The 11,912-nt window shown below is 36.2% G+C and overlaps 1 protein-coding gene across 2 annotated transcripts; it reads right to left on the bottom strand.

The window, feature by feature from the left end:
- Positions 1-6,275: 6,275 nt before the first annotated feature.
- Positions 6,276-11,499, bottom strand: LOC131075453 (uncharacterized). Of its 2 annotated transcripts, none has more exons than XM_058012303.2 (7): positions 11,048-11,499; positions 9,155-9,354; positions 8,448-9,027; positions 8,055-8,273; positions 7,319-7,934; positions 6,821-7,156; positions 6,276-6,761 (listed from the first exon to the last, which is right to left on the bottom strand). In XM_058012303.2, the coding sequence occupies exons 1-7, from the start codon at positions 11,444-11,446 to the stop codon at positions 6,562-6,564; spliced, it is 2,550 nt and encodes an 849-aa protein (XP_057868286.2). In that variant the 5' UTR covers positions 11,447-11,499; the 3' UTR covers positions 6,276-6,561. The 2 variants fall into 2 exon arrangements, with proteins under 2 accessions (XP_057868286.2, XP_057868291.2); XM_058012308.2 differs by having other exon boundaries at positions 6,276-6,743.
- Positions 11,500-11,912: the final 413 nt, after the last annotated feature.

Genomic DNA, 11,912 nt, shown 5'->3' with positions numbered 1-11,912 from the left:
GCCAGGTGATGGTTATCATGTTGATCATCTATTCTACACCAAACCCCTGGCCTCTAGAGAGCTTCATGTCATTTATGATCTAGGGCCAAAGCTTGGTAATGATGGCCAAGGTTGTGGACCTAATGGACAAGGTATTTGGATTTCATTGGAACTTGAACCTTGCCATCATAATACCGGGCTTGAATATCACCCTACATCTTGTAAAGAAAAACCAAGGTCAAATGTTAAGATGATTTATGCGGATGTTCTCTCTCTTAAGCTTGTTAATCATGAACATCTCAATACTACTGCATCACCTGATGAAATTCCTTTGGACCTCTTTCCTTCCGATGAAGCTTTGAAGAAATTCTTGGGTGTGTATTTAGAATTGTGTTCTTCTCATCATAAGCGGTGACTCCCATATTGTTTGAATGATCAAGCATACTTTGGGGAGTCCATTATGAGTATCAATGAAAAGCATCAATTATCTCGTGATGAGGAAAATATACCTTTGTCTCATCCTGAATACCGTAGTACACTCCTTAAAGGAGACACTATTGATGTCATCATGGATACTAAAGGGTGATCCCATAATACTCGGTTACACTTTTTGGCCAAACTTGACCCTAAAATCAACATTTTGCATCAGATCTTTACTTTCTAAAACCTATAGCAGCTAAACCATTAATAATTTAAAGATGAAGTAAACTACTAATTTGTGAGATTTTTCATATAGATTCTAAATTTATTTTTTTTAGATAATTAAAAATTACTTGTCCATATTTTTATGTAACTTTTAATAACTTAATATTTATAGTAATAAACATTTTTCAGAAGTGACATTTATTTGGTAATGCATAACATTTCTTATAGCAAGAAGAAAATTCTAGTTTTTGGAATATAGAATTGTCACACCAATATCTAGTGAATGAATATTTTTTCATATTTTTGTTACATAAGTTTTTTAAGTTAATTTTTAAAGACAAAGAAACTATAATTCGGACAAAAATGTATTCTGTAATGCATAATTTTTTTTGCATGCATTTGAATTAACTTCTTTTTGTGTTGAAATGAGGATATCAATACCTAGGGAAAATATATTTTTTTCTATATTTTAAAAAATTTCCAAATGTGTGAAACACAATCCTTAATGTTCGATGAAAAACCTACATTCATAAGCAATAAAACATAAATATATTAATGAAATTAAATATATTAAAATTATACTATTTGGAAAGCTTACAATAAGAACAAAATACTCAAAAAAACAAAATTTCTAAATGATTTCATTTGACCCCCCAAAAGCTAATGTAAAAGTGGTCTTTTTATCAGCATTTTGATAGGTGCAAAGAAGACTCCATTGCGGGTATGATTTAGAAGTAGAGAGGTTATATCCAATAAATTTTGATTTAAGAGCCTTTGATCTAACTCTCCTCAATTACTTACTTCAAATGGGACCTCTTAAAGCTAAAACTATTATATTTTCTACAAAATGTATGATTTCAGCAAAAATCATGATGTACAAAAAAAATGTAACCCAGTATTGTGGGATCACTCTAACGATTCTAGTAAGGTTATCAAAATTAGGAAGTGTTTATCTCCTAGGGAATTTAAGGTACACTCGGATCTCTTACATCAGTATCCTAATGTTTTTGCTTGGTCACAAGAGGACATGCCAGGGATTGATGAATCCAACATGGCTTGCAATTGAATCAACAATCATATCAATGTTTAGGAATGGAAAGTCATCTTTAAGAGAAGCCCTATTTAAATCCTAAAAAATCAATGCATATTCGGATTCGACCATCAAGCTTGCTTACCAGAACAATATTCGAGATCCAAGGAGAGTATTTGATAGGACAAATAAAGTCACCCTTGAGAAGCTTCTCTATCTCTATCTTGACAAACAAAGCTACCCTAGGATTCATCTTTTGAATCTTTTGTTTTATAGGCTTGGCATCAAGATAAGTCTTGATGCCAAGCCTATAAAACAAAAGATTCAAAAGATGAATCCTAGGGTAGCTTTGTTAGTCAAGACAAAGATAGGGAAGCTTCTCAAGGTTTTCTTTATCCAACCTATCAACTACTTTCCTTGGATCTCGAATATTGTTCCAATAAGAAAGCCTGATGGTTGAATTCGGATTTTTAGGATTTAAATAAGGCTTCTCCTAAAGATGACTTTCCACTCCCAAACATTGATATGATCATTGATTCAATTGCAGGCCATTCTTTATTGTCCTTCATGGATGGTTTTCCGGGTTATAATCAATGACCCTTATCTTTCACATTTTGTTCATAAGATCCTAGAAGATTACATTGATGATATTCTAGCGAAATCAATGACTCCTCAGGATCACGCTTTAAAAACCTTCGAGAGGTCTTCAAAAGGCTTTGCTTATATAGGATGAGACTTAACCCCCTGTGTTTTTGGTGTGGATGCTGGAAAACTTCTAGGCTTTATCGTTTCTTGTCGAGGAATTGAAATAGATACAAACAAAATTGATGCGATTGTTAACATGCCTCCACCCAAAAACATCCCTCAACTTCATTGTCTGAAAGGAAATATACAGGCCATTCGTAGATTTGTTGCTCAATTCGTCGATTATACCCTTCCATTCACATGTTTGTTGAAGAAAGGTGTGCAGTTTAAATCGACTCAAGTTGTCAAGAAGCCATTGATTCTATTGAAGAATATTTGGTTAACCCACCTATTTTGCATTGGTGATTGCATACCTCACGGGTCGTTTTGCATTTATGGCATAGCATCTTGTGCTTTTAAATGTGCAATGCAGCATGGTGTTGTCGCATTTATAAATGCAAAAATATTATTCATCTAGTTTTTGTCAATTAATAGCATAGGAAAAAACTTGGGAAATTACAACCTATCAATCACCAATAGAAAGCATATAAGTAGTAGTAAACTTGTGTTGATGGTTTGTCACTCATAAGGATCAATGACATCATAAGGAAGTATCACAAGATATTTTAAATCTTGATCTACAATGGATACACAGAAACCAATTGAAAACCTATAGAAGTTCTATTTTTTTATACTTAGTGATATAAAATGATCAAATTGGAGAATCACACAGGAATCATCTATCTAATTTCTTAACTCTAAGCATGGATGCTCCTATGTAGCTATTTTCAACCTCTATTTTCAAGTTAGGTTTGAAGATTATTCAAACAAACCATAAAATCTACAATTGTTAGCTTGTAGGGAAGCCTCGTTTGCTCCTATTAGCTAGTAACATAGCCATATATATGGGGTGGCCTTGTTTGTGTCAAACAAATATCTACAACAATTAGGAAGACTTAGTCAACAAATTTAGACATACTTTGCTTCTACAAGTTTTTATTTAACTCTATGAACTTTATTGAAACTAGCCTATCATAAAATATGTGTTAATAAAAACCCTACCAAAATAAAGGTTAAAGAGGGACTCTAGCTCATCCATCACCCTTATTGGCTAAATTTAATAAATAGTAATTCATAATACTAATTGTGTAAAGAAATGTCTAAACCACGATATAGCAGTTAAAACCTAGAACATTATGGTAAATGACTCGTGGAAACAAAAGGTGGTAGAAAAAAATTTAGAAACAAAGTTTGTGATCACCCAAAAATAGTTTGAGAGTATTGAAGAGGATCAAGAGTATTACTTAAACCTATCAAGAGCAATGATATCAAAAATCCGCAGCTAATACAAAAACAAACAAGGACCCTCCTCACATAAAAACTATGAATTGGGTAAATGACACACCTACAAAGCGAGTATTTGTATTCTCTAGAAAAGGGTTAAGCCCCTTAAAAACTTTAAATACTATTATATATTTTACACTCTTAACTACACAATTTGAAAGTATGGTTTACCCCAATAGCATGTTTAAGTGATCAATTGACTATAAACAAAGTTTATGGTCACTTTTAAATGGTTTGAAAATATTGAAGAGGATCAAGAGTATTAATTAACCAATGTAGAACCACGATATCAAAACTCGCATCTAATACAAAAATAAACAAAGACCCTCAAACCAAAACTATTAATTGGGTAAATGACACACCTTCAAAGTGGATATTTTAATTCTCTAGAAAACGGTATAAAACCTTTCAAAACTCAGAAATTTCATAAACCTTTAGATTATATTCAAGTGGATGCTCATTTCCATTTGGAAATATTGTTTACAATATTACAAATATTAAATAATTAAAATAAACTTCAGCCTTGAAAGGTGTGCACTGGAAACCATGTCTCTCGCTCAGGCATTTTCTCCCGCCCGGACATTTTCAAACGGCTCCCTTATCCCTGCCGTTGCAAATGGTGCAACTACTAGGGATGTCACTGCTACTGTGGGTTGTGGTGGAGGCTGCTCTATGCCCTTTACCATTCCCTCCCCTCCCCTTTCTGTTGAGCATTTTGTGTGCGATGCTCCCCTAGTGGTGGGTTGTGTTGGTTCCCCCACGCTCGGTGTCCTTGATCCGATTTTGGATTTGGACACCCTTGTTACTACTACTGATGCTCAAGCTAATAGCGACTCTCCTCAAATTGGTGGTGCTCCTGACGACCCTACCATGGGTGCTAATGTTCTGCCCAGACCTTCTTTTGCTGGGAACCGTAGCTTTGCTCGTGTGGCCAAATCTGTTGCCCATCCTTCCAAGGGGGTTCGTCCTCTTCCTTGTGCCAGGACTTCCCCTATTGTGGTCTGTGGCTAGGAGGTTGTGGAGAATATCGATTTCTACCAACACGGTGCTTTGGTCTACAAATTTGTTGGGTTTTGGCCTTCTCTTCCAGACCTTCATCTTTGGGTGAGTGATTCTTGGAAGCCTTTAGTTTGTTATGGCATTGAGTTTTTCCCTTGTGCTAAAGGCTTTTTCCTTGCTTCTTTCACCTCTACTCTTAACCGTGATTTGGTTCTAAGAAAGTTGTGGTCTTGGGGGGATCACTCTCTCTATTAAGCCCTATTCTTCTTCCTTCAACCCCCTTACTGAATCTCTATCTATTCGTCTGGTTTGGGTCCGCCTCCCCAATCTCCCCCTCCATTTTTGGGAGCCTTCTTGCTTTGAGGCCATCGGTAACTCCATTGGCAGCTTCTTGAAGATTGACGATGCCACGACCTCCATGGGTCATTCTACCTTTGCTCGCCTATTAATTGATGTTGACATATCTCTGACCCTCCCCAGGGATGTTTTTATGGTTGGGGATAAGCCATGGGCTCAACCGCTAGATTATGAGGACCTCCCCTTTCACTGTCGAAAGAGCTTCTCAATGGGCCACTTAGCTTCAAACTGCTCTCGCTCGCCACAAAGGTGTTGCTACTTGGTGGAAGGACACTAATGAAGATCACTTGACAATTAATGCTTCTGACTCTATCTCGGTTGAATACTCTCGAGATGAGGTGCCCCTTACTGTTGATGATGCCTTTGCTGAGGTTACTACTATTGTAGACTCTTTTGTCCCCTTGGCTCCTACATCCGTTGCTCCTGATCCTCAGCTTCGCTCTTCTCCTGGCAATTCGGTTCTTCTTCAACAGCAATCTGTTGTTGTTCTGCAACAACAGTCTATTGGTGTTTTGCTGCAACAATCTGGCAATGACTCTGCGGGGTCTCCCCTGCCTGATTTGTCTTTGAATATTCCTAATGATAGTGTTGCCTGGACGGTTGTTTGTCGCAGGCGGAAGGGAGAATCTACCCCCTTCCCTAGCCCCCCCTTCGTCAAGTTGTGGATTCTCCCCACTCTTGAGTTGGGTTGGGTTGCTGATGGTTTGACAGGTGGGTTTGTTTGGCCTGTCTAACTTTGTTTGTTTGGGGTTTACACCCCTACTTGGTCTGTTTAATTCCGATAGCCTGTTGACTTTGTAAAGGGTCAACGTCCTACTTAACCCTGCTTTATTTATCAAAAACAAGCAATTTCTTCCTTCACTAAAATATCTATCTGAAATAAATAAAAATTCGCGAGCATCTAGATGGATTTTAAAACTAAACCCATTAAATGGATATTTTCAATAAATTAATGAAGGTACTAATTTTAATGTGTTTTTCATAAATGCTGCATTTCTGTACCGGAATGTTGCAGGGTGCTTACTACATAACGACCCCCTTCTGAATGATTTCACTTGTGCTACATGTTCAGAATAAGTCACAGTTATGTGTACCCTACAACCAAACGTGTATTTATTGCCCCTTAAAGCATACTTTTGAGAGAATTACATGTATGTCATCAGCAGCAATCTGTACAACTTAATATGCCTGGCACCACATTTTTCAGTGGAGAATTCAGGCAAAGCAACTCTGGCAATTTAAAAAATAAAATTCAGCATTGCGGCAAGCAAATCTCGACACCAATACTGTTAGGCCCATTTAATTTCAGGCAGAAATGCCTTGCAACCAAATTTCAGGCTCTTTTTCACTATCAATCTGATATTGGTCTCTGCAAGCTAGAGTTTTAGTAAGAAATTGAATGGTTTTAAATCCTAAAAGAGCTCCAAAGGACTCCGCATTCTGTTCAAGTTTACTTCATCAACTAACTTGCAGATGCAATGCTACAATAAATTAAAACCACGATCTTGTTCCAGAAAATACTTTCAGGTTTCACTTTGTGAAGATAAACCCTTTTGAATCAATGCAAGCACTTGGCTAGACAGAGAATGTGATAGACGCTCTGAGTAGCGCTCAACCAAAGCTTCAATATCAACAGAATCTAGACTCTTTTCTGATGGATTGACTAAATAAGGCTGACACCCTCTGGACCTTGCACTCTGGTGACCTGCATGCAAAGAAAACACTATAAATGATAGTAATCCTTAAAAAAACAAAGATGCAAATCTCCGAAAAAATACTTACCAAAATTGCAGACACTGAATCTGGTGTTTTCCTCAACCTCGGTGTCCATTGAACTACAGAATGTGTTTTGCCTTGACTTATACAAGTGATCAGGTAAGGCTAAATCACGAAGCCTGTGGACGTTTTCCACAGTTGTTTGTATAATACCATTGGCAAAATCCAGTAAGCCTGAACTAGATTGTAAATGAATTGACTCGTCATCAAATGTGTCCTGCCCCCTAAGTTCGCTAAATATATTCAAAGCTTTTTCAGCAGCATCTGATAGATTTATTAATGCTTCTTTGCACTCCTGTAGAGACCTTTGCAATTCAGTCACTGTCTCTTTCCCACTCTTTCCTGAAAATAGAAAAAAAATAAGTGAACCAAAATCGGCAAAAGAAGTTCACCCACATAGATAATTGCAATTGAACTGCACATCAAATTTCTAACGTACAATAGGAATATACAAACTACTAGAGTTGAAACCCACTGTAAGGATTTATAATAGAAGATTGCTACCTGATCTATCAGGCTGATGTACTGAACAACCATTTTCACTGCCATCATTTTCTACAGAATCCCCAATATCAACAGTTGAGCCTTTGTGGCTCTGTGATGAACACTGTTGGAGCTCCATGAGAATGTGATTCACATTTGACTCTTTGCTTTTTGCATGTGAAATATTAGTTTCCGCAGGCCGATCATGAGGTACTAATCTAGCACAGCTAGTACCAGGGCAATCTCTATCTAGATCTTCCTCCCTTTCTAAAGAAATCAAAATAGGGGGACTAAGAAGTTCTTGAGCAATTTTAGATTCTTGTCTAGTAGCCATTTCACCATCTTGTTTTTCAAGGATGACTTCTGTGTTATCTTTGGTCTTAAAGTCTAAGTTCACTAGCAATCCCTTACCATCCACACAAGAATGTGAGGAGCATAACAAAGAATTATCAAACTTATTACCTAGATTATTATTGATGTTTATAGGCTCCAGAATCTCATTGCCACAAACTCTGCCATCATATATCCCAGCATTTGAATTTGGTCTATCTTCAACCTCTGTTGAACTCTCACTACTTGGCAGTGTAAGAGATGCAGAATTATCACAACTGATTGGCGCTTCATGAACAACTTTACTCTGGCCAAATTAAGAATCATACTAATGAATTTAATATTTAGTGCTAAACATCTGGGCTATTAATTTAAATAAAAATTTAGATGCATGGAAAAATAATTGCCAAAAATGTTCAAATTGCACCTGCAGCTCAAGCTGCTTTAAATGATTGCTTTCTCTAGCAAGCAGAGATCCATCATCAATAGAAAGATCCTGATCAATCAATGTTTCAGAGCCATCTGTGCGTGAACCACTTTTATCTCTGGGAGAGGTTTGAAATAGTGTCATTTGTGCCATTGAACTCCTGCGTGCAAAAAAACGAGTAGAAAAGCTACTTCTTGCTGATGCTGTCCCAATCTCCCGCTGTCATAATGAAACATCATTGAGGGGTGTCAGAAACACAATACACACATGTCAGTACACTTTGTAACGGAAGATCAGTCATAACAAATTAAAAAGACAGCCATTACTCAGGAAAAGCAAATTTATAACTTAGTTAAAAGAATGAACAAAATCAAATGATAAAATGGACAAAACCTTGAAAGCAGTCGACAAACTTCCAAAATGTGTGCTGAAAAGATCCTTATTACAACAGAACTCATCCTCCCTTTCATCTTCAGCACTTGAAGCCTCACTCAAAATATTGTCATAGTGTGGTTGCAAATTGTCTAGGAAGTTGCTTTCAGGAACCTTAGATATATGTAAATAGCTGTTGTTATTACACCCAATTTTTGAAAAAGTGTTACGGTCAACCTCACCACTAAGAATGCTGCACATTGGTTGCGGTGTTCTATACATATGCATCACATCAACATCTTTATTGGGCACATCACAAAACATATTTCCGTTGGTGTTCTCAATACCATCTGTACTACTATCAATATTGACTATATTTCCACTGGAAATGGTTTCTTCCATTTCTGAAGTCAAAAGATCAGCAATAGAGTTTACTGCTCGAGGATGACTATTTACATTTATGTGAGCTCTCTCTTTAAACTTTTCAAAGTTTGCAGCAGAAAGAGGTGGTCCATTACATTCAGAGCTATTCTCTTCCAAAATGTCAATTTCATCATAGAGGACCGTATGAACAGTTCGCCAATGCGTATCCTTATTGACACTACACCATAGAAAGATTAAGAATTAAATTGTGAATACAAAAAATAGGCCATAGACAAATTCTCGTGAATCAGGTAAAAGGAACTGATATAAGAAAAAAGCAAACTTCACAATGCAAAAGAAATTACCTTTGTTGGCCCTTAGAACTTGCAGAACTCTTATCATTGTGAGAACCAAAGGAGCTTTCAGGTGTTCTCTCAGAGCAGGTAGGTTGCTCCTGCGTTGTGAAACACCGACGATGGCCACAATCATAGGGACGTATTGTAGCAGGGGGTGTTTTATATTCTTCATTTTCAGTAAATAAACGGTAGCCATCAGGTCCCAAACGCTGCAACAAAATAAAGCTCCAATCAACGACATTCAGCTAATTATAGTAGCATCATCTGGGAAAAACACGAAATTTATCATGGTCAATCATGGCCCAGGCCTATGGTCATGTTGGTTTGAACCAACTAGGTGGTTTTTTCACCACTTCAAAAAACCTATCCTCTTTGCTGTTAAAACCCTGATTTTTATCATTTACTTTTCAATTTTTCATCTAATACTTGGGTGTTTAAACTTGATCAAGAATTTGAATGATTGACTACAATGAAATGTGTGCAGCAAAATGTGACTTCAAAAGAAATGAAAATACCACTAAAATCACTCAAAATCACATAAAACAACAACAATCAAGATTAGGCAAGAAAAGAGATCAAACCCACGAAATGGCCATTGAAGACCAGGAATGATACTCTCCTTCATGCAACAGTTTACCCAATGACAATGGATTCGATGTGCGCTCAAAATTATGGCAGCATAAGGGTGCTCAAGGGATCAAGATTGCATAAAGTTGATAATGGTTGCATGATGAAAATGGAGGAGAAAATTTGGCTAGGTGTTGACTCGAATGCAATGAAGGGCCAAGATGCATTTGCATAAGATCAATGGTTGAGGATCATTAAGTCCTCATCTCCCATGGGAGGTTGACAAGAGTCAAACTTGGAATACATGTGAGGAGAGATGATTGGAGGAAATGTCCACTAGGAGTGTAGCCAACACTCCAAGTACATTGTAGAATGGGATTTAGGAATTAAAAATTCCTAGGAGGGGGACAAAAGGGAAGGGACCCATGTGGGGTACCCTCCCAAAAGAAGATAGCCTTTAAGGCTAATTTAGTAATTGGTCAACTTGAGTGGCCATTTATGGCATGATTTGACCCTCTTCCTAATCACATGATTAGGAGTGTGCACACCATTTAGAGGAACATTAGGTGGGGATTAGAAGGTGATTAGGATTAGACTTAGGTGCTAGTGCTAAATATCGGAGGATTTGACTAGGAAAGTGAAAAGGTGAGGAATTAAAATAAATTTTAATTTAAAATCGAAGGGAAGTCTAAAAGTGATTTTTAATTAAATAAACATGGGGGTTTATTTAATTAAATATATTAAGAGTTAAGAGGGATAGGTAAATAGGCAATTTAATTAAATTAATTGACTTGGGGGTTTGGCTAGGAAATAGACAAATAAATAGCCAATTAATTAAATAATTATGAATTATTTAATTAATAAAGATAGGGGATTAAACGAATAAATCGGAACAAATTGACCAAATGTTAATGGTTAATTTTAGGTTTCTACATGAACAAAAAAAATTATTACATCTTTATCTTTTTCAAAAATTCAAAGCATTATATCTGACAGCGAATAACAATGACAATTTATTTTCTATGTTTTTACAAAAAATATAGCATTTTTCAATTTGCTGAGTGTTTTCCATATTTTTCCTCTTTTAAAACTGAGTATTTGAATTTTGTTTACACTGTCAGTTTTCTGTGTAAATGGAATGCTACTACGGATCTAACAGATATAAGCTGAGATCCCAACTTACAAATATGCCAATAAAGAGACTTTAAACAATTATATTTTAAAGGATTAGATAATTAACAAGACTTTCTTATAAAAAAGTATGAAAAGCTTGTAATAAATTCCAATTCAATTCATTAAGGGACCTCTAGTCTACATGCCGAATAACATCATTACCTCAGCCCATCTGGATTGACGAGGACAGAATATATTTGTGTCCATATTCTCCTCATTATTTCTGGTGACTGTGAGATTATCATCCATTAGTTTTGTCCGTGCCCACTTTGGAAGCCTTGCTATACTGAATTTAAATAGCGAATGTTCCAGTGATCCTACATCTCGAGGTGTATACCAAACTTGTGAATTAGTATTAGGATTAGTTTCAATGTATTCATAATTAGCCTGATCTTGGATGTCTCTTTTTTGTTGACAACAAAACTTATCTTGATCTGCAATTTCTCCATTAAGTGGGCAACAAAGCCCATCTTGGCCCGAAGCATCTTTAGGTTGTGATTCCTTTAAAGATAGATTGGAATATGCGCAAGAATCAAAATTCATAAGAACTCTCTTCTGCATTGTTTTGGATAGAAGAGCTGGCAGCTTCCAGACAAAGATACAACTATCTCCACTAACCTGCAATATAGATTAGTTAGCATCATTGTTTGAACTATCCTTGATATAAAATAATAGTGAAAGAGTTCATTCAATGTTTTCTTATTCAAAATACACTTCCATATTGATAATTGTTGAAATGGCATCAATTCATACCATTTGAAATATTTTTGAGTTCTATATGCTGATATATTTTTTTGCAGCAATTACACAGTCAAGGAAAAAGAAAATGTTTATTTAAAGACTTGACACAGTGAAGGCTAAGAGAAACAGGCAAAAAAATGAGCTTATAATATCGAAAGAAATTGAATGAAACTATATGTAAGATCTTTAATGCAGAAAAATCATAGACTATTAGTGGGAATGCTTCTTTAAGACTGGCCTATTTAGGCATTAAAATCACTATTAATGTAACAGATATAAGTGTCCC

Source organism: Cryptomeria japonica, chromosome 8, assembly GCF_030272615.1.
Source record: "Cryptomeria japonica chromosome 8, Sugi_1.0, whole genome shotgun sequence".
Classification (NCBI taxonomy): Eukaryota; Viridiplantae; Streptophyta; class Pinopsida; order Cupressales; family Cupressaceae; genus Cryptomeria; species Cryptomeria japonica.
Note: the sequence above shows the minus strand (reverse complement) of the source record. Positions and strands in the feature narration are given on the sequence as shown.

What these genes read in the sequence shown, in the direction of transcription:
- LOC131075453 (XM_058012303.2), bottom strand. Translation starts at nt 11,446, where the DNA reads ATGCAGAAGAGAGTTCTTATGAATTTTGATTCTTGCGCATATTCCAAT. An exon ending in AGTTCTAAGGGCCAACAAAG is followed by an intron (nt 9,028 to 9,154) that starts GTAATTTCTTTT and finishes TCTATGGTGTAG; the next exon opens with TGTCAATAAGGATACGCATT. An exon ending in ATTCAGTGTCTGCAATTTTG is followed by an intron (nt 6,762 to 6,820) that starts GTAAGTATTTTT and finishes TATCATTTATAG; the next exon opens with TGTTTTCTTTGCATGCAGGT.